We start from the raw sequence: 23,728 nt of genomic DNA, 5'->3' as shown, positions 1-23,728 counted from the left end.
GCTTAGGGGGACTATAATTTGTTTTTCAACAGGACAATGACCCAAAACACCTCCAGGCTGTGTAAGGGTATTTGACCAAGGAGAGTGATGGAGTGCTTCTTCAGATGACCTGGCCTCCACAATCACCAGACCTTAACCCAATTGAGATGGGTAGGAAGAGTTGGACCACAGAATGAACAAAATGCAGCCAACAAGTGCTCAGCATGTGGGAACTCCTTCAAGACTGTTGGAACAGCATTCCAGGTGAAGCTGGTTGAGAGAATGCCAAGAGTGTGTAAAGCTGTCAAGGCAAAGGGTGGCTACTTTGAAGAATCTAAAAGTAAAACTTCTTTGGTTACTGTATGATTCCATATGTTATTTCATAATTTGTCTTCACTATTATTCTACAACATAAAAACTAAAAAAACTCAATTTTTGACTAGTACTGTATAGCCATGTGTCAACGTTTCAACAAAATCTACAAAGCAATAAAACACTAATGGCATATGTACACGTTCACCCTTTCCCAGAACAAAAAAAAGAAACCCAATTCAGACATGTACCAAAATAATATCAAGCATTTTATCCATACCATCTGCTTTGTGCTGTTTCACAACACCAATAGCTGCATGGTTCGGTGAGGCCATTTGAGAGCCCATTTTAAAATGAATCACTGTTGCACACGATGAAGGCATAGATAAGAGTTGTAGCTGGTATGTGCTTTTTGCCATCTGTGGCACTAAGTAGACAGGGCAAGACTGGAAATGTAATCTCTCAGCCAGCGTTTAGCCCCAAGCACAGCCATGTATCTGTCACATTTGAACAAGGCATGCAACCAACACCCCAATGTTCACTTTGCTAGTACCTTGCCATCTCAAGGTTTATGCTGATATTATAGCATATGTGTGTGCGTCAGAAGTCTGCATAGCGCTCAAATGTAGTAGATTTCATTGTTACGATTTGCTTAAATGACCTTTGTTGTGTTGTTGATGTTACCCTTCCACATGTCTTAATGTGCAGCATCTATTATGTTCAGCTCTTCTTTTTAAAGGAGAAAAAAATAAAAAAATAAAAAATAATCTAATGTCCGTTGTGTTGAACAGCAGAATGAGCTGGAGAATTCCTGATGACTTGATGTGGGTGCGTTATTTTTTTCCGATTCGTTTCCTCAAATAGTGGAAAAACTAGAACAGCAGCAGCTGCTGACAAGTCTGTTATCCAGATGTTGTCTGGACCCCTTAAGCCCCTCCCTCAGGCCTCCTGGGGGGACGGCCTTTTCAGATCTTTGATCTGTTTGACCAGATACGTCTTTTCATCGTTGAACTGTTCGTCCTCCGTCCTGTCGTTCTGGAACTTGGAGAGGAACTCGATGAGTTTGGTCTGGTTCTTCAGAAGAATGTCCAAGATGGGCTGTGTCTTGTTGGGGTTGGCCACAAACACCTACAGGGGAAGGAAGAGGACAAATTATTCTTACAATCCAACGCAACCCAGTCAAATTGCACCGCCTACTATAGCCTTGTGCTAGTCTCTGTTTTTCTTTATTTTACCTTGAAGACGTGGAAGGCCTCAAACTGGATGTTGCGGCTTTTGTCCCGAAGGAGGTTCATCATTAGCTTGAGGTTCTCTGGCTTGCTGATGTATTTCGTCATGATGGTGAAATTGTGTCGATCAAGAAGAAGCTCTCCCAGCAACTAAATTGTTTCAGAGTGACAAAAAACATTAAGTAATAATTGCAATTACAGTCTGGGGTAGGTGAAAAAGTCATGATTTATTTAATACCATAAGATTCCACTAAAACTATATAAAATAGATTTGAATCATTATAGTTGGGTTTACACAAGGCAAAGTGAAGATACTGCTATGCATTGGCAAAAATAGGAGGAAGTTACCAGGCAGATGAAATCTAAACCCTACTCCATCCACAGGGTGGCGCTACAGCGGTCAGCTTGCTGCTATTTTCAGTAACCAAACACCATGTAAGAGACCACCTCTATATTTAGCCATTAAAAACATACGCATAGAAATACTACATGAGAGCTGTTTACTACAACAGTAACAGAACCCACGTTCTTACCTTGAGGGACTGCCTTTTAGTCACGTAGTTCTCTGAGTGGAGTAACTTCTCATATTCACTGAAGAACTGGAGGGGAGAAAGAATCATCGGCGTGAATGTCAAGCCGCTATTTCAAATCTAATTTTATTTGTCACATACACATGGTTAGCAGATGTTAATGCGAGTGTAGTGAAATGCTTGTGCTTCTAATAACCAACAAGTAATCTAGCTAACAATTCCAAAACTACTACCTTATAGACACAAGTGTAAGGGGATAAAGAATATGTACATAAAGATATGAGTGAGTACAGAGCGGCATAGGCAAGATACAGTAGATGGTATTGAGTGCAGTATATACATATGAGATGAGTATGTAAACCAAGTGGCATAGTTAAAGTGGCTAGTGATACATGTATTACATAAAGATGCAGTAGATGATATACAGTACAGTATATACATGAGATTAATAATGTAGGGTATGTAAACATTATATTAGGTAGCATTGTTTTAAGTGGCTAGTAATATATTTTACATCATTTCCCATCAATTCCCATTATTAAAGTGGCTGGAGTTGAGTCTGTGTTTCTAACAAGCAGAGTGCATCTGCTTGTTAGAAAACACAAGCCAACTAGTGATCTTCCAGCACTGACAGACAGGGAGCTGTATTCAGAACAGCCACATTGTGTCAAATGCCTGGCTTATATGTTCGGAGAAAACCAGTTCCTGAGTACTATGCTGACACTTGCAAGTTAATTTCCATATTCCCTGGTATACATTTCATGGATCTCAGAGACACTCTGAAATACTCAGTCAGACTGGGGTTTAGCACAAATAAACTCAGCTTGTTCTGGCGTGACCTCAGACTGTCTTAAAAAGCTGTTAACCGTGACAGGTTGCTATTCAGCGAAAGGAACATTTGAAGAAACGCATCATGGAGATGTGTTCTTACCGAGTTACATTTCAATACAATGTGGAGGACTTACCCTGTCGTAATGCTGCTCCAGGAACTCTGCACTCAGAATCTTGTGTCTCGTTAGCAAGTCCTGGAAGAACACAGGTATTTTAACCAATGAGCTCAAAAATACAGGCCCTCTATCGAAGTCCCAAGAAACTCAGAGTCCTAGAGGGTCTGAGATACAGTTCTAAGAAGAAATAAAAAAATAAAATTATATATTTTCCTTTAAAAAAAACTCACTTTAAAAGTTGCAAATGCGTCTGAAGCGATGTCGAACGTGGACATCTCCACGTATCTGAAGAAGTCGTAGAACTGCTCGGCCCCCAGGGTGATCTTGGCCAGTGGCTCGTGCCTGATACACTCCCTCAGCATGATGCCACAGTTCAGAGCGATCTCTGGAGACTCGTACCTGCCAGAAGGACATTGGAACCGGAAGGAGGTATCCAGTTAATACAATGCAAATAGGGTTGGGCGACGTCAACCTGTTGTATCGTAATTACGTACCCATAAAACATTGTGATATCGGCCTCCCTTATTGGCCAAATAATTAATATACACACACACACAATAAAGGGAACACTTAAACACCACAATGTAAATCCAAGTCAATCACACTTCTGTGAAATCAAACTGCCCACTAACACTGATTGACAATAAATGTCACATGCTGTTGTGCAAATGGAATAGACAACAGATGGAAATTATAGGCAATTAGCAAGACACCCCCAATAAAGGAGTGGTTCTGCAGGTGGTGACCACAGACCACTTCTCAGTTCCTATGCTTCCTGGCTGATGTTTTGGTCACTTGAATGCTGGCGGTGCTTTCACTCTAGTGGTAGCATGAGACGGAGTCTACAACCCACACAAGTGGCTCAGGTAGTGCAGCTCATCCAGGATGGCATATCAATGCAAGCTGTGGCAAGAAGGTTTGCTGTGTGTCAGCGTAGTGTCCAGAGCATGGAGGCGCTACCAGGAGACAGGCCAGTACATCAGGAGACGTGGAGGAGGCCATAGGAGGGCAACAACCCAGCAGCAGGACCGCTACCTCCGCCTTTGTGCAAGGAGGAGCACTGCCAGAGCCCTGCAAATTGACCTTCAGCAGGCCACAAATGTGCATGTGTCTGCTCAAACGGTCAGAAACAGACTCCATGAGGGTCGTATGAGGGCCCGACGTACACAGGTGGGGGTTGTGCTTATAGCCCAACACCGTGCAGGACGTTTGGCATTTGCCAGAGAACACAAAGATTGGCAAATTCGCCACTGGCGCCCTGTGCTCTTCACAGATGAAAGCAGGTTCACACTGAACACATGTGACAGAGTCTGGAGACGCCGTGGAGAACGTTCTGCTGCCTGCAACATCCTCCAGCATGACCGGTTTGGCGGTGGGTCAGTCATGGTGTGGGGTGGCATTTCTTTGGGGGGCTCCATGTGCCTGACTGCCATTAGGTACCGAGATGAGATCCTCAGACCCCTTGTGAGAACATATGCTGGCGTGGTTGGCCCTGGGTTCCTCCTAATGCAAGACCTCATGTGGCTGGAGTGTGTAGCAGTTTCTGCAAGAGGAAGGCATTGATGCTATGGACTGGCCCGCCCGTTCCCCAGACCTGAATCCAATTGAGCACATCATGTCTCGCTCCATCCACCAACGCCACGTTGCACCACAGACTGTCCAGGAGTTGGCGGATGCTTTAGTCCAGGTCTGGGAGGAGATCCCTCAGGAGACCATCCGCCACCTCATCAGGAGCATGCCCAGGCGTTGTAGGGAGGTCATACAGGCACGTGGAGGCCACACACACTACTGAGCCTCATTTTAAGGACATTACATCAAAGTTGGATCATCCTGTAGTGTGGTTTTCCACTTTAATTTTGAGTGTGTGACTCCAAATCCAGACCTCCATGGGTTGATAAATTTGAAAATTTTCCATTGATAATTTGTGTGATTTTGTTGTCAGCACATTCAACTATGTAAAGAAAAAAGTATTCTTATTAAATATTTCATTCAGATCTAGGATGTGTTATTTTAGTGTTCCCTTTATTTTTTTTGAGCAGTATATATATATATATATATATATATATATATATATAAATAAAACTGCTAAAAACGACAGTTGGGCTACAACATGAAATCGAATGCAACTGGATGATTTATGATGAAAGAATGTTGAAAGCCTGGTTAGAGGCCAAGAGCAGGCACATCTTTTCTAATATTCCTTTCTGGTGGAAGAGCTTTAGCATGGAGCAGGTATATGTGTGTGGCGCACTGTGATGGAGCAGTGACTGATGAAGAACTGTAGTGAGTGGTTTTAGGACTACATCATGGGCTGGATAGCAGTCTACAGTCTTCACAACTGAATAATAACTGCCTCAAAGTAATAGAAAAATGCATAATATTGTTTGTTCTAACATAAAGCTGTGATTGACAATAGCCAATGCCTAGTCTTAGGCTATAGTGACTTTCCTTCATTTTTGAAAGCCCCAACTTTAGGACACACCATCGTAGGCTAGAATATTTGGGAAATAAGCGAACCTTCATAACTAACTTGTCTTAAAGCTTTTATAACATACCCCCTACTGGCCTAACAACAGGTTATTGGCCCTTTGGCTTTCAACCTCGCTTGGAAGGATTTTCATGGTCCGCCTTGATCATTTATTTCTTAATAAGCTTAAACTTGATTAAAACTGGTCATTAGATGTTCTATAGGCTATTGATATGGTTGATTCTCCCTCATTATTAGTCCTCTGGCTAGGTTATGTTTAGGCGATAAAAATAACAGATTGAACTCCTTTACATTGATTGTTTATGAGAAAGCCATGCACAACACAATGAAGTATAGCCTTTAGTCATATTCATATAGCCTATCAAATGGAGAGAGAGAACAGAATACAAGCCAAGTTTTAAAACAGCTAAACACAAAATGGTTAAGGAGTGTCCGGTATTTTAAAAAAGAATGATCTGCTATGTCTGGCCTACATTCCTCTTGCTTTCCGTACCACACAATTATTGAAATAGGTTATACCAAACAGGAATAGGCCAATTACTCAGAATGTCACTTGTGTGCTGCCCTGCGAGAGTTTGTTCTTTACGGCAGGTAGCAGTCAAGTTCAAATAGGCTAAACCACTGTGTCACATCACGATGCAATGGTAATATCGGGCCAACCCTAGACAAGACTGCACACTACAACCCACAACACTGTAAATGACAGGGCATTGAAATAGGATATAGGACATGGATCCCCTACTGGAAGCCCACGGGGGATTTTATTTGGCCGCCCAGGTTTCTTTGGGGGGGGGGCATAAAACACAAAAACACTGGAATTCAGCACCAAGTAATTATTTCCACACATAATACAGAAACACGTATACAAATGTACACAAAGCTTTGAAATGTTTATGTTTCAGTCAAACATATCTATTTGCAGTCTACAAAGTATTTGTAATTATGTTCCGACCATCCGCTCCAGAACAAAATGATCCCTGATATAGGACACAGTCAATGTCTTCTGGAATTACTATCAATATCTGCCGTTTGTCCATTTCTGCAGTATTTATCTTTCCATTTCGATTGATTTAATCCTTCTGTAAAGTGTAGAGACAATGTGGTAATTCCCTTCAAATAAAACTTAACCGACTTAAAAGGTATCCACTTTTTACCAAACATAAAAGCACCACACCCAACATTGTAAATAACAGGTTGTAGTGTAGGTTTAGGCGCCACAGACCTCACCCTTTGAGCAGCATGAAGAGGATGTTCTGCTGAGTGCAGAGGTACTCCACCGTGGGCGTCCGTGTCCCGATCTGACGTCTCAGAATGTTGTTGAAGATCTGAGCCACATCCTTCTTACCCTGATGGTGAACAGATATGACAGAATGTTGGTACGGTGTGAAAATCACAAGGGGTCAGATTTCAAGCAGACATGGTTTCTAGCAGTAGTTAAACAAAGTTCTCTTATTTTGAACTTTAATACTGAAGTTTTTCTGAATGCAATGTTCTTATACATGTTATGGTGATAAACAGATTCACCTATTAGCACCATTAGTGAATCGGCACATTTCAAAATAGTATCATTGAGTGGTTTTGCACCCATTATCAAATACAGCCTCCCCATAGCAGGAATAGCCAAGACAGATGTCTCTTTTGATGGGTGAGAATGACACAGACCAACTGAATGATGTGGAGGTTGAGTGTGTCAAAGAGGAGAGTCACACAACACTGACTCAGGCTGATAAGGTGACTCAGTGAAACACACACGTAAGCAAAGAAAAGTGAAAACCTGTCCATGTGCCAGTAAAAGAGAACAGTCAGTCTTGTCTTTTTCTGTACATTGACATAAAATGTCTCTCCATCCCAAAGACACCCACCTTTCTAGTCAGCATCTCAAAAGAAATCTCATATCCCTGCATCTATCTGAAAGACAGACAAACAGAAAGAAACAGTGTAAAAGTGTCTCACCTCAAAGTCGATGAGCTGCAGGTCAGCTACGAGGGTGCTGAGCAGGCCGCTGTTGTAGAGCTCCTGGGCCAGCTGGGCCACCGCCTCTGTCTGGGGCTCCTTCTCATTAGTGCCATACAGAATCTCCTTCATCGCAACCAGGCTCTTAGACACCTCCTCTGTGGCCTGGACAAGCACACAAAAAAAGACAGGAGAAATTAGCTCTTTACATTAGCTAGCTCTCCATCAGTCACCATAGTGTTTCCTATGATCTAGCAAACACCCACCATCCTACGTTGTCCTGAAATGATCCCATCATACACTATTTTCAGTCTAGAGATGGCTTGTTATGAAAGGAAGGAAAGGAAACTAAACCCTCAACAGGTTTGAAACCGACATCTCTAGTCGTTCTCACACTCCAACCCTAATCTAGGGCACCTAATTCTAATAATTGGCTGGTTGATAAACTGAATCAGGTTAGTTACAGCTGGGGTTGGCACAGAAACATACAGAAGGGTATGTCTCCAGGAACAGGGTTTTAGAGCCCTGCCTTACACTGTAGTCAATTCAAACTCAGAGGGACAGGTTTAAATTCCCCACTCCATGGCTTCCATAGAATCTCTGAAGTCTCTAGTCATGTTAGAGTAGTGGGAGAGAGGTTTACCTAGGAGGCACTAGTCTGTACCAGTGTTTGTGTGTTGGTTGTTTACCTTCTCAGCTTTCTTGTCAGAGATGTCGTGTTTCTCCAACACCGTCATGTTGTCCTTCAGGTTCTTGACGATGTCCGCTGGCGACTTGTGGGACTTGCCAAAGGGGAACGGCATGGTGGTGAGTTACCGTGGTCGACCAAGCAGCGAGTGCACAGTCCTACCTATCCACAGAGGAGAGAGAAACGATATCAACAACTGAAGGGGATAATGAAGGAAAGGGATCCGCAGAGAAGGACTAAACAAAACTTTGTGACAGAAGTTGTTCAAACTGCATTGGTACTGACTCAGAGAGCTCAGTGAGAAGGAGCCAATCAGTACAAACATACTAATCAGACCTCTCCCATGAACCAACCCTGGGCCAGGAGTTTACCTGGGGACTATAATACCGGGCAGAGTACAACACAAGGCAGGCAGCACTTATTACATGACTCACTATTCATCATACCGATACCAAGATAGCCTACTGACTCACAATTCATAAGTCATACTGACACTAAGATTCATATTGCTAAGAAACAGGTTGTAGAGGGGCAGGCTAAACAGATTGATCTGAAGACAGAAACAGCTGAAAGCAAAACGATTCTCACCCTCAAACTGAGATTTGATATCAAGAATTAGAATCATTACTTTAATTGTGCGAGGTTGTTGAAAGGGTAGGCTAACTGCAGGAATTTTGTTTACTTTGTAACTATGGATTTTATTGATTGGTTTACTGACCAGTTGCATCATAAAGGGGAGGTGATGTTGAGACATTACTGATTGTAATCATTGACTAACACTGACCAGAGGTAGAATGTCCTCTGCCCTACCCTACTCCAAAGGGGCCTCTACATGACCCCTCATGTTGTTACCAGTACTTCTCCAGCCTCTCCCCACTAGTGTAGTTAACACAAACACACCACTGTTCAGCCATATATCCTTTCTCTCAACTCACACCCCTCCCCAGACAAACTGTAATGTGCTTATAACCTTATCTAGTCAGGGCGTAGAGCAGTGAGAGCCAGGGGAATGCATGAGCCCCTCAGTGGGACGTGTCAGAACTTCTCTCACTGAGCTTTTATCTAGGAAGGGGATGGGCAACTGGCAGCCCTGGGATGAATTTCAAAATAAAAAAAATATAAGAAATAAATAGGGAACTCAGTGAACTTACTGTTGCGAGTTAGAATAGTAGAATACACAGGGTGCAATTTCTACATTTGGTTGTGCATCAGCAGTTTCTCTTGCTGTGTCAGTCATTGATAGTCAAGTCAATTTTTAGATTGACAAGTTAGTTTAGTGGGTAGCTATCTAAACTTGTTATCATGCTCAAATTACTGGCTTAGGGGCCCAATTTGATTTTGTTAGTTAGTCTCACTCATGCATGCCGTTAATTTCTATCCACCCTATGTCAACATTTTTAGAATTGCCGTAAATTAGCCACTTTTCCTCTCACACATGGCAAAATGTAGTAGAATTGCATGAAATTAGTTCTAAAATCACTAAATCTTCTCTCCACCCAGTGGCAAAATATGTATAATTGCACAGGGGGAGCAGACCCCCGAGCAACTGCGGCCCCTCATGGTTAGTTCAGTTTTTTTTATGGCCTCCACCCCCATCAAAATTGCCACATTCCATGACCTACCCATTCACTTTTTGTAATACAGGCCGTAGCTGGATCTACCTACTGATAATAGGGAACTGGGATATGGGTGGGGTTATATATGCTGTATCACAGCTGTTCAAGGTGTCAATGACATCCCTGGTGTTAAATTTGGCTTCCTTGGTCTGGCAGAAGATCAGATAAGGAAGGGTTGAACTCACACCATGAAGGGATGGGTGTGCGGTTTGTATGGAAAGGGTGCAGAAAGGTGACCAACTTAAAATGTCCCCCATTTACAAACAGCCATGACAATACAGGTAGTCCAAAGACAGCTGAAGAAGTCTCAACTCTGTTCTCATATCGAGGCATGAGCATTGATAACTGGTCGTGTGATTTTCTAGCAACAACATCGAGTCACCATCAGTCGATACTTGTAAAAATTGTAATTCTTAAAACACCTACCTGTATCTAAGTTGGTATCTAACTGCGGTCCTTCCGCGGGGTACTGAAATTCATATTTTTAATAAAAACTTGAATACAACCAAATTTCCTCAATTGTGTTGCTTAACTGGAGAAGTAGTGCCCTTGAAATACTAGCTAAACAGATCCAATTGGCACAAGCAAATTTGCACTGAGCAACACAAATGAGGAAAGTTTGTGGTTGTAGTCGATAAAAGTATTGATTGATGGGCACTTAATATTGTTGCTAGCAAATCATGCGACCCGTTATCAATGCTCAACTCTGCCTTGATATAAGAGAGTGGGGTTGAGTGTTCCTCAGCTATCAAAACACAGCAAGGATTCAAATAGCAATGTTATGTGTACAGTCAAGACCAGTGAAGTTACTCCCAGAATGCAGTGGTAGAAAAGTACCTAATTGTCATACCTGATTATTTGGCTTTAAAGATACTTAAGTAAATGTAATTGCTAAAATATACTTCAGTAATAAAAGTAAAAATTATTTAAAATTCCTTATATTAAGCAAACAAGATGGCACCATTTTCTTGTTAAAAAAATAAAATAATTATGGATAGTCAGGGGCACACGCCAACACTCAGGCATAACTTACAAACAAAGCATGTGTGTTTAGTGAGTCCTCCTGATCAGAGGCAGTAGGGATAATCAGGGAAATTCTCTTGATAGGTGTGTGAATTTGACCATTTTCCTGTCCTGCTAAGCATTCAAAATGTAACAAGTACTTTTGGGCATCAGGGAAAATGTATGGAGTAAAAAGCTGATATTTTCTTCAGAATTGTAGTGAAGTAAAAATGATCAAAAATATAAATAGTAAAGTACAGATACCCCCCAAAACCACTTAAGTACTACTTTAAAGTATTTTTACCCAAGTAGTTTACACCACTGTCAAAATGCAGTGGATACCAACTGAGACCGGGGGTGATGTACCAGCTCGGTCTGTCGGTCGATCTGCTTTGGCAACCTGTTTCCAGGTGGGATCATCACCTGACCTGTGAACCCAAAATCTGGCACAGTCTAGCTCAGACTCTGACCTGTTTTGGCATGGCATCTACATTTAGAATTAGAACCCAGCACTGGAGGCAAGAATATAACCAACAAGCACTAAAGCAAGACCTAGCCTGGTCACATATGTGATGTGTCACATGTTAACAAATTGAAATAGAAAACTCTGACCCCGCCCCCCGGTTTGAACTCTGGCCAATTCGATATTAATCTCAGCACACCTTTTAACTTCACCAGGTGATCAATGCACCTTTCACTCACAGGCTAAAGTTTGTTAATGTAGGCACCACTTCTCTACTCCAGGGTTTCCACAACCCACCCCAATGGGTACACGTTTTGTTTTGTCCTCCACCTAACACTACACAGCTGATTCAAATAGTCAAAGCTTCGTGAGTTGGCTATTTGAATCAACTGGGTAGAGCATGGGCAAAAAACAAAACGTGCACCCAGTGGAGGCCCCAAGATCAAGTTGGGGCAACTCTGCTCTCCTCCAATGTGACCGCCTTTAGCATGACGTAGACCAACAGATAACATGTATACGGCTTTTAAGTATTAACTAACTAGATAGGGAATAACTCATTCACAATTGTAGCTCTGCAGATTGCATGGTGCTTTTCCATTATGACTTTGGTACTAGTACATGCAACTCGTGTGAGACCGGTAGCGTGCTATTGGTCCCTAATTTAACTAGCACGGGCTAGCATTGGAGAGCTAAATTGGAAAATATAGTGTGGCTAACTAGTTAGCTAACTACCTATGCAGTTGCGAACTAACTAACTATGCACTACCACAAAACATTATTGCATCAACCGCTCATTGCCATATTAGTTATCAGCAAGCGCACAGTGAACCGCACAATACAAACGTGTCTGGTGAAGATGTCAGCCAGCGTCTGCGCACAATATTTCGTGATGGCTAGCTAACAAATTACTAGTTCTAAAATGTTTGATAACTCGGTAGTTACCTTACTAGTCAGTCAATTATTTGGCTAACGTACTATTTTAGTTTCATTATCAGATTTCAATCCGTGTCCATCAATTATCGTGCAAGCCCTCCAGCCTGCCTGCCAACCAACGTTAGCTCATATTGTGGTCTATACGGGAGGCCTAAATACACAACAGGCCTTTAAATATGACTAGCTTGCTAAGACAACGGCAACGCTTTCTGGCTAGTTAACTAGTTAGAAACCTAGTTAACGTTAGTTGGCTAGCGACAACGTTGGCTAACTAGACAACCGTGCCAGCTAGCTACTGTACTAACTACTTTTGCGATCCTGCTAGGTTTTTTTTGTGTTCAAGGTCTTGCTAACTTCTCGTGTGTAGCAGCTAGCTACATTAGAATATCTAGCTAGCTAACTTCATACTGATAAGTTACTGTAGCCAGGCTAACGTTAGCTAACAAATAACGTTATATGCTTGAAAGCTTTTGACAGACCTCTACTTGCTCGCTAACGTCGTTAGCTAGACAGCTATTTTAACTGCCTGGGGTTAGCTAACATTGTCCAATGTAGGCAGACCAGCTAATTGTCATCTAAACGACACATAATATCAAACCTTACAAACTCGATCTTTTCACTCTCCACCGATGTGCTTGAACAGCTAACGGAAATGTAGCTATGTCCCGTTGGATTATAAAGTCCTTTGTTTTCCTTATTTGTTTCCTCCCCTTGTTTTCAATGTTTTATAGCAAGCTAGCTAGGTTTCCTAGTCCTTTTATGTGTACGAGTGGACTGGTTAGCAATGTGGTTGGGCATCGAGGTCTACCGCCCCCGCTGTTCGTATAACGCTATAGCATCGGCACATGGGGTTCGCAAGTGTCCACAGGGAGGCACTCGTACACCAGGAAAAGAGTGCATGAATGATTCCACCAATGATGTATATAAACAGGTGTATATCACAGGAGGGAGGACGGCTCATAATAATGTATTGAACGGCGCTAATGGAATGGCATCAAGCACATGGAAACCACGTATTTGATACCATTCCACTCCAGCCATTATCACAAGCATGTCTACAATTAAGGTGCCACCAACCTCCTGTGGTGTATACAGTACATACATCATTGGAATCCACACACACCTAAAGAGGGCTAATGTGAATCCACACACCCTAGACAAAAAGTATGTTTGGTGAGCAATTCTGTGTGCATGCTTTTTCTCTTTATTCTTGACTTCCCTGTGAGGCACAACCTTATTAAGGCCCCCCGGGAGACCAATGTGTACAGGTCTCAAAGAGTAAAGAGGCTAAACCTTATAAAGTTGTAATTAATGAAATAAGACCACTGTATTCTATTAGCTTTGGAGCCTTCTCAAAACCAAGACCTGCTAATCTGAGCAAAACAAACATCAGGATGGGATTTTATGTTTATTGAAAAATAGGTATGTTTTGGGATCTCTGGCTGTGGTGTGATGAAGATTTCAGTTCAGCATTTCTGAAGGCCACCTCCACAGCAGAACATCTTCCTCAGCCATCTGATAAACCTGTGGGGGAGACAGTAACCACTGACACGAATGGAACAATATGGACACTACTGCAACATGTCAAAACTGAGTCACACAGTCCTTTACTATCTCCTTTTATGTGTCCATCTGTCTGTTAGCTTTTCTCTCCCTCCACTATTTCATTTTCTCCTGTCTACTTTAAACTCACCTCTTCTTGATGGTCTTGTGACATTTCTTGCCCTCCTCTGTCTCATTCTCCTGTTCATTCTTCTCCTTCACTTCTTCCTTCTCTTGCTTTACTTGGAACCTTTCCTCATCAGGCAGGATGACAATCTCCTCTACCTCCTCAAAATCAATCTCATCAGGCAGGATGATAATCTCCTCTACCTCCTCATAATCAATCTCATCAGGCAGGATGATAATCTCCTCTACCTCATAATCAATCTCATCAGGCAGGAGGATAATCTCCTCTACCTCCTCATAATCAATCTCATCAGGCAGGATGACAATCTCCTCTACCTCCTCAAAATCAATCTCATCAGGCAGTATGACAATCTCATCTACCTCCTTAAAATCAATCTCATCAAACAGGATGACAATCTCCTCTACCTCCTCAAAATCAATCTCATCAGGCAGGATGATAATCTCCTCTACCTCATCATAATCCATCTCATTGGTTTCTCCTGTATGATCTCCATCAGTGTCCAGAGTGAGAAACATAATACATTTAAACATCTTTCCAGCGCAGCTATATTCTGACAGATCTACACTAGCTTTCCTCTATGTGACACCATGTGAGTGGATCTGCCTGACAGAGAGAGAGGGAGCCTGGTTCTTATCAGGCTTCTTACCAGTACAGGGGTTCCAGCCCTGTCAGAGTTGCCTGTCTGTGCTCCCTCAGTCTGGGTGGAGATGGAGCAAGAGGGGGGTAGTGGTAGTGGTCTGGAGAGTAGCGTTCAGTGGAGAAGTGGTCAGAGAGAGAGAGGTCAAGGAGGTCATAGTCACTGGAGCAGGTGACCTGTAGTTCTGACTCTTGATGGGAAGATTAGCAGTACAAGATTAGTTAACATGATTAATCACAAGATCACAGTGACAAGATACAGCCCACTGGGCACAGACATCAATTCAACATCTATTCCACATTGGTTCAACATTATTTCATTGAAATTAGATGGAAAAAATGTTGATTCAACCCATATTTGCCCAGTGGGAATACGTGTATCAAAACCTTACAAGTCTCACATACTGGGAGAATATTGTAGCTGCAGTAATGAATCAGTAATTCATATACAGTATGTCTGTATAAATACTGTATGAATCTAGTAAACAATCTACCACTGACTCAAGAGTAGCGAAGTCATTCTGCATGAGAGAGGAGACAGAGGTGCAGGGTTATGGCTAAACCTACCAGCTCTCACAGTCCCACGTCAGAATTAGACGTTCATCCATTTTTCACAAACTTCAAATTTCTAAGTTGTTCCAAACGTCAAATTTCTAAGTGTTTAAGGTTAAGTTTAGGCATTAACTCAGAATTTTGAAGGTTAGATATTAACTCAGAATGGTTGAGGATAGGGTTAAGGTTTGGGATAGCCTTAAAACAAAAATACCAAAATCAACTTTTTATTGCTGGATTTGAACTTGCAACCTTTGGAAACAGATGCTTACACCTATCTGCCATGCCGTCCACAATGCTGTAGCAAAACCAAAACCTACTTGACGGTAACCGTGCTCACTGTTGCCCCCTAGTGGCCGGTTTCCACCATCTCCTGATGTCCTTAGACATGGATGACGTCAAATACTGACTTGTTCAATGGGCGACTCGGCTGGGCTAAACATAACATGCACAATGCATTTATATAAAAACCTAACAGGCCTGAAAAGTAAGTTAACCCAATCCAAAATACCGGGTCAATACTAATGGCTATTATAGTGCACCGTGTGAGTTGGAAAGAAACCTGAATGCTATTTCTTCACTCTCTGTTTCCACCATTATACCAGCTGACATAAAGCATGCTGTGGTGTTCTTACCTCAACTTCCACAGCGGCGATTTCCTGCACTCTGTCCAGCATGGGTTCGATGCCCTCCTCCAGCTCTCTCCAGTAGTTTCTGAAAGAGCCCACGACTAACTCCTGCTGGACCTTCCAAGCATCCAACATCATCTGGTCTTGCTTGATCTGCTTTCTGACCATGTGACACATGTCAATGTCTTGGACTTCTCAAAACCCTCAAACACATTATTGGACTTTTTCCATGAACTCTGCAAAGGTTTTCCTTGTCAATTTTCACTGGCTTTGCACTTTGACCTCTTTTACTCTCTGCCTCATCAATCTCTCACCCTTACCAAACCATCCTTTCAAAATCAACCTTCTCATGGTAGTAAGCCAGATCCTCCTTCAAGTATCTCATGGTCCTCTCGCTGGCTTTAACCAACAGGGCCTTCTCTTTCTCGTTCTCCTCCCACAGGGGGTCTGCATCATTCACACACACACACACACACACACACACACACACACACACACACACACACACACACACACACACACACACACACACACACACACACACACACAACCTGTGTTTACCTTTGTCTCTTTCTACGACAGGGGGTCTGCATCATTCACACCTTCACACCTTCACACACACACACACAACCTGTGTTTACCTTTGTCTCCTTCTACGACAGTTGGTCTGCATCATTCACACCTTCACACACACACACACACACACACACACAACCTGTGTTTACCTTTGTCTCCTTCTACGACAGGGGTCAGCATCATTCACACCTTCACACACACACACAACCTGTGTTTACCTTTGTCTCCTTCTAAGACTGGGGGTCTGCATCATTCACACCTTCACACACACACACACAACCTGTGTTTACCTTTGTCTCCTTCTACGACAGGGGTCAGCATCATTCACACCTTCACACACACACACACACAACCTGTGTTTACCTTTGTCTCCTTCTACGACAGGGGTCAGCATCATTCACACCCCTTCACACACACACAACCTGTGTTTACCTTTGTCTCCTTCTACGACAGGGGTCAGCAACAGGTTGTTTCGTTTTTGGTTTAAAAAAAGACTAAAATCATCAGGAATTCAGCTAAAAATGAGTTTAATTCATGGAATTTGTTCTCAGGGAATTTGTTACCAAGTATTCCCACTAATAAAATAAGAGACATATGTGATCGTGTCTCAATGTAATAAATGTATGAAATTACTGTTATTTTCAAATACAATCTCTTTTGGGGTTTAGTTGTAGTCAGCTGTCATCAATGCAAAGGGTTGCTACTTTGAAGAATCGCTTTTTGGTTACTACATGATTCCATATGTGTTATTTCATAGTTTTGATGTCTTCACTATTATTATACAATGTAGAAAATAGTCAAAATAAAGAAAAACTCTGGAATGAGTAGGTGTGTCCAAACTTTTGATTGGTACTGTATAAAAACAACAAAGTACATTTAGAATCAAGGCAGGTAAAATCCCAAAATTGAGCTTGGTGCTAAATACATTTTAGAATGGGACTAGGACTAAATACTGTCTGTAGAAGTGAGTTTTGCAGTCAGTTTTAAAAGTTCCGAGTGATGGAGCGGCTCTCAGATGGTCAGGGAGAGCGTTCCATAGGCGAGGGGCAAGGCAGCAAGCAGAAGGCTCGGTCCCGCTTAGTTCGTAGACATGTCTTGCGGACTTGAAGCAGTAGGGAGTGCCTAGAACAGTGAGTATGAGGTGGCCCGCTGATTGAGATGAGGTCACTGATGTATGTGGGGTTTAATCCATCAAAGTCTTTAAATGCAAGCATGAGGATTCAATATAGGGATGACAGGGCCTGCAGTGCCCTTCCTCACTAGCGTCTGTCTGCGTCACTGGAAGGAGAAAGAAGGCCTATTAAATTCATTAGGCCCCAAATTACATTCACGACAGATAGAAGACATTTGGTAGTGAAAAAAATAAACAGCCTACTTAAATATTGTGAGATATTAAACTCAATATTTCTCTAAAAACCCTTTGTTCAAATGTGGCAACAAATAATACATTCACGTGCCTCGCTTTAAAATGTACCCTCTCTCCTGCCATCACAAATCAAGAAAGTAACCTAGAATTTAGTGTTCTGGAACTCTTGTAATGTTCTACTTGTTATTATGACACTCTTAAATATTTGTTATATTATGCACAGGTGCAGGGTCATCACATGGTTGAGTTTGGACCAATATACACCCCTCAACACAGAGTGAAAACATTGTAGCAACATGCAACAACGTATCACAGCTGACTCTGATTGTCACGCCCTGACCTTAGATATCTGTTTTTCTATATATTTTGGTTAGGTCAGGGTGTGACTAGGGTGGGTCCTCTAGTTTTTGCATGTCTAGGGTTTTTGTATGTGTAGGCGTTTTTGTATGTCGATGTTGGCCTGATATGGTTCCCAATCAGAGACAGCTGTTTATCGTTGTCTCTGATTGGGGATCATATTTAGGTAGCCATTTTCCTCATTTGTGTTGTGGGATCTTGTCTATGTATTTGTGCACAGCAGTAGAGTCACAGTTCGTTTGGTTGTTGGTTTGCTCAGTGAGTTTCGATTTATTAAAATGATGTGGAACTCTACTCACGCTGAGCCTTGGTCCGATCCTTACGATGAACGTGACACTGATAGGCTAATGGACAAATGACGTAAGCCTAAATTCAAGTTTACTGGCTCTGCCCAAGATATTACAACATAAATTAATGTGTAGGCTATTTAGAAGTGTGTATTTATGGAATCAATAAAAAGGAATTAAATATCTTTGGGAGTTCAATGCAGAAAATAGCACAATGAATAACTGATGTTATGCAGTCAGGGCGAGCCTTGGGTTGTGAGCTAAAGTGTCGAGATTTCAAGCACCGATTGAAAATGACTAGGCCCTTAAAACATATGGGACCAACAAAAAAATGACTAGGCCCTTAAAACATATGGGACCAACAAGAACATGACTAGGCCCTTAAAACATATAGGACCAACAAGAAAATGACTAGGCCTTTAAAACATATAGGACCAACAAGAACATGACTAGGCCCTTAAAACATATGGGACCAACAAGAACATGACTAGGCCCTTAAAACATATGGGACCAACAAGAACATGACTAGGCCCTTAAAACATATGGGACCAACAAGAACACGACTAGGCCCTTAAAACATATGGGACCAACAAGAACACGACTAGGCCCTTAAAACATATGGGACCAACAAGAACACGACTAGGCCCTTAAAACATATGGTACCAACAAGAACATGACTAGGCCCTTAAAACATATGGGACCAACAAGAAAATGACTAGGCCCTTAAAACATATAGGACCAACAAGAACATGACTAGGCCCTTAAAACATATGGGACCAACAAGAACATGACTAGGCCCTTAAAACATATGGGACCAACAAGAACATGACTAGGCCCTTAAAACATATGGGACCAACAAGAACATGACTAGGCCCTTAAAACATATGGGACCAACAAGAACATGATTAGGCCTTTAAAACATATGGTACCAACAAGAACATGATTAGGCCTTTAAAACATATGGAACCAACAAGAAAATGTCTGTAAAGTAGCTAGCCTACATTTGTTACAACTTTAGGCATATATGCCAAGGTAAGGCTAGCCTATCAATTAAGACCAATTATATTAGACTAAATTATAACTGGTTTAGCCCATTATTATTCCGTTAAAACAAGGGCAGTCTGTAAAACTAATATTTTGCAAAATAGTCTAAAGTTTCAACATAAAATTTAGGCTACTGAAGCAGGTTTAGGCCTACAAACTGACTGCACCAAATATTCCTGATTGAGCTGGGAATATTGCAACAATTAGGCTAATTCACTTGAAGGTTTCAATGCAAATGCGATACTGCCCACACAACATTATGTTCATTGTTAGGTCTATGGAAAACAAGTGTAATCGCCAATTGTTGCACATTGGTTAAATAAAATGTGCCTGGATCATGTTGGGGAAAACAACATACCAAAACCTCTGCCATCATTCCATCACGCGTCTTAAAAACTTGAAGAACTACATGCAGCAACACTGTAAATGGGTAGCAGTGAATTTGACAGTAACTACAGGCAGCAACACTGTAAAGGGGCCGCAGTGAATTTGACAGTAACTACAGGCAGCAACACTGTAAAGGGGTCGCAGTGAATTTGACAGTAACTACAGGCAGCAACACTGTAAAGGGGCCGCAGTGAATTTGACAGTAACTACAGGCAGCAACACTGTAAAGGGGTTGCGGTGAATTTGACAGTAACTACAGGCAGCAACAATGTAAAGGGGTTGGGGTTATGATGAATTTGACAGTAACTACAGGCAGCAACACTGTAAAGGGGATGTGATGAATTTGACAGTAACTGAAGGCAACAACACTGTAAAGGGGTTGTGGTGAATTTGACAGTAACTACAGGCAGCAACACTGTAAAGGGGTTGTGGTGAATTTGACAGTAACTACAGCCAGCAACACTGTAAAGGGGCCGCAGTGAATTTGACAGTAACTGCAGGCAGCAACACTGTAAAGGGGTTGCGGTGAATTTGACAGTAACTACAGGCAGCAACACTGTAAAGGGGTCGCAGTGAATTTGGTAGTAACTACAGGCAGCAACACTGTAAAGGGGTTGTGATGAATTTGACAGTAACTACAGGCAGCAACACTGTAAAGGGGTTGTGATGAATTTGACAGTAACTACAGGCAGCAACACTGTAAAGGGGTTGTGATGAATTTGGCAGTAACTACAGGCAGCAACACTGTAAAGGGGTTGTGATGAATTTGACAGTAACTACAGGCAGCAACACTGTAAAGGGGTTGTGATGAATTTGGCGGTAACTACAGGCAGCAACACTGTAAAGGGGTTGTGGTGAATTTGACAGTAACTACAGGCAACAACACTGTAAAGGGGTTGTGGTGAATTTGACAGTAACTACAGGCAACAACACTGTAAAGGGGTTGTGGTGAATTTGACAGTAACTGAAGGCAACAACACTGTAAAGGGGTTGTGGTGAATTTGGCAGTAAATACAGGCAGCAACACTGTGAAGGGGTTGGGGTTGTGATGAATTTGACAGTAACTACAGGCAGCAACACTGTAAAGGGGTTGTGGTGAATTTGGCAGTAACTACAGGCAACAACACTGTAAAGGGGTTGTGGTGAATTTGACAGTAACTACAGGCAACAACACTGTAAAGGGGTTGTGGTGAATTTGACAGTAACTACAGGCAACAACACTGTAAAGGGGTTGTGGTGAATTTGACAGTAACTACAGGTAACAACACTGTAAAGGGGTTGTGGTGAATTTGGCAGTAACTACAGGCAGCAACACTGTAAAGGGGTTGTGATGAATTTGACAGTAACTACAGGCAGGAACACTGTAAAGGGGTTGTGCTGAATTTGACAGTAACTACAGGCAGCAACACTGTAAAGGGGTTGTGATGAATTTGGCGGTAACTACAGGCAGCAACACTGTAAAGGGGTTGTGGTGAATTTGACAGTAACTACAGGCAACAACACTGTAAAGCGGTTGTGGTGAATTTGACAGTAACTGAAGGCAACAACACTGTAAAGGGGTTGTGGTGAATTTGCCAGTAACTACAGGCAGCAACACTGTAAAGGGGTTGTGATGAATTTGGCAGTAACTACAGGCAGGAACACTGTAAAGGGGTCGCAGTGAGTTTGGCAGTAACTACAGGCAGCAACACTGTAAAGGGGTTGGGGTTGAGGTGAATTTGGCAGTAACTACAGGCAGCAACACTGTAAAGGGGTTGTGGTGAATTTGACAGTAACTACAGGCAGCAACACTAAAGGGGTTGAGGTGAATTTGACAGTAACTACAGGCAGCAACACTGTAAAGGGGTTGGGGTTGAGGTGAATTTGGCAGTAACTACAGGTAACAACACTGTAAAGGGGTTGTGATGAATTTGGCAGTCACTACAGGCAGCAACACTGTAAAGGGGTTGTGGTGAATTTGACAGTAACTATAGGCCGCAACACTGTAAAGGGGTTGTGATGAATTTGACAGTAACTACAGGCAGCAACACTGTAAAGGGGTGGTGGTGAATTTGACAGTAACTACAGGCAACAACACTGTAAAGGGGTTGTGGTGAATTTGACAGTAACTACAGGCAGCAACACTAAAGGGGTTGTGGTGAATTTGACAGTAACTACAGGCAGGAACACTGTAAAGGGGTTGTATGGAATTTGGCAGTAACTACAGGCAGCAACACTGTAAAGGGGTTGTGATGAATTTGGCAGTAACTACAGGCAGGAACACTGTAAAGGGGTCGCAGTGAGTTTGGCAGTAACTACAGGCAGCAACACTGTAAAGGGGTTGGGGTTGTGATGAATTTGATAGTAACTACAGGCAGCAACACTGTAAAGGGGTGGTGGTGAATTTGACAGTAACTACAGGCAGGAACACTGTAAAGGGGTCGCAGTGAGTTTGGCAGTAACTACAGGCAGCAACACTGTAAAGGGGTTGGGGTTGTGATGAATTTGATAGTAACTACAGGCAGCAACACTGTAAAGGGGTTGTATGGAATTTGGCAGTAACTACAGGCAGCAACACTGTAAAGGGGTTGTGATGAATTTGACAGTAACTACAGGCAGGAACACTGTAAAGGGGTCGCAGTGAGTTTGGCAGTAACTACAGGCAGCAACACTGTAAAGGGGTTGGGGTTGTGATGAATTTGATAGTAACTACAGGCAGCAACACTGTAAAGGGGTTGGGGTTGTGATGAATTTGACAGTAACTACAGGCAGCAACACTGTAAAGGGGTGGTGGTGAATTTGACAGTAACTACAGGCAGCAACACTGTAAAGGGGTTGTGATGAATTTGACAGTAACTACAGGCAGCAACACTGTAAAGGGGTTGTGGTGAATTTGACAGTAACTACAGGCAGCAACACTAAAGGGGTTGAGGTGAATTTGACAGTAACTACAGGCAGCAACACTGTAAAGGGGTTGGGGTAGAGGTGAATTTGGCAGTAACTACAGGTAACAACACTGTAAAGGGGTTGTGATGAATTTGGCAGTAACTACAGGCAGCAACACTGTAAAGGGGTTGTGGTGAATTTGACAGTAACTACAGGCCGCAACACTGTAAAGGGGTTGTGATGAATTTGACAGTAACTACAGGCAGCAACACTGTAAAGGGGTGGTGGTGAATTTGACAGTAACTACAGGCAACAACACTGTAAAGGGGTTGTGGTGAATTTGACAGTAACTACAGGCAGCAACACTGTAAAGGGGTTGTGGTGAATTTGACAGTAACTACAGGCAGCAACACTAAAGGGGTTGTGGTGAATTTGGCAGTAACTACAGGCAGCAACACTGTAAAGGGGTTGTGGTGAATTTGGCAGTAACTACAGGCAACAACACTGTAAAGGGGTTGTGGTGAATTTGGCAGTAACTACAGGCAGCAACACTGTAAAGGGGTTGTGGTGAATTTGGCAGTAACTACAGGCAACAACACTGTAAAGGGGTTGTGGTGAATTTGGCAGTAACTACAGGCAACAACACTGTAAAGGGGTTGTGATGAATTTGGCAGTAACTACAGGCAGCAACACTGTAAAGGGGTTGTGATGAATTTGGCAGTAACTACAGGCAACAACACTGTAAAGGGGTTGTGGTGAATTTGGCAGTAACTACAGGCAGCAACACTGTAAAGGGGTTGTGATGAATTTGACAGTAACTACAGGCAGGAACACTGTAAAGGGGTTGTATGGAATTTGGCAGTAACTACAGGCAGCAACACTGTAAAGGGGTTGTGATGAATTTGACAGTAACTACAGGCAGGAACACTGTAAAGGGGTTGTGATGAATTTGACAGTAACTACAGGCAGCAACACTGTAAAGGGGTTGTGATGAATTTGGCGGTAACTACAGGCAGCAACACTGTAAAGGGGTTGTGGTGAATTTGACAGTAACTACAGGCAACAACACTGTAAAGCGGTTGTGGTGAATTTGACAGTAACTGAAGGCAACAACACTGTAAAGGGGTTGTGGTGAATTTGCCAGTAACTACAGGCAGGAACACTGTAAAGGGGTCGCAGTGAGTTTGGCAGTAACTACA

General features: G+C 42.4%; 1 protein-coding gene across 3 annotated transcripts; it reads right to left on the bottom strand.

Annotated features, from left to right (window-relative positions):
• Positions 1-539: 539 nt before the first annotated feature.
• Positions 540-12,942, bottom strand: LOC112265686 (calcium-binding protein 39). Of its 3 annotated transcripts, none has more exons than XM_024443233.2 (9): positions 12,739-12,942; positions 8,128-8,288; positions 7,439-7,603; positions 6,713-6,831; positions 3,228-3,396; positions 3,016-3,075; positions 2,054-2,119; positions 1,527-1,670; positions 540-1,419 (listed from the first exon to the last, which is right to left on the bottom strand). In XM_024443233.2, exons 2-9 carry the CDS (start codon positions 8,239-8,241, stop codon positions 1,231-1,233), a joined length of 1,026 nt encoding a protein of 341 aa, XP_024299001.1. In that variant the 5' UTR covers positions 8,242-8,288; positions 12,739-12,942; the 3' UTR covers positions 540-1,230. The 3 variants fall into 3 exon arrangements, with proteins under 3 accessions (XP_024299001.1, XP_024298999.1, XP_024299000.1); XM_024443231.2 differs by having other exon boundaries at positions 12,744-12,942; XM_024443232.2 differs by lacking the exon at positions 12,739-12,942 and adding an exon at positions 11,049-12,723.
• Positions 12,943-23,728: the final 10,786 nt, after the last annotated feature.

The sequence above is a fragment of the Oncorhynchus tshawytscha genome, linkage group LG13 (genome assembly GCF_018296145.1).
Source record: "Oncorhynchus tshawytscha isolate Ot180627B linkage group LG13, Otsh_v2.0, whole genome shotgun sequence".
NCBI classification, from domain to species: domain Eukaryota; kingdom Metazoa; phylum Chordata; class Actinopteri; order Salmoniformes; family Salmonidae; genus Oncorhynchus; species Oncorhynchus tshawytscha.
Note: the sequence above shows the minus strand (reverse complement) of the source record. Positions and strands in the feature narration are given on the sequence as shown.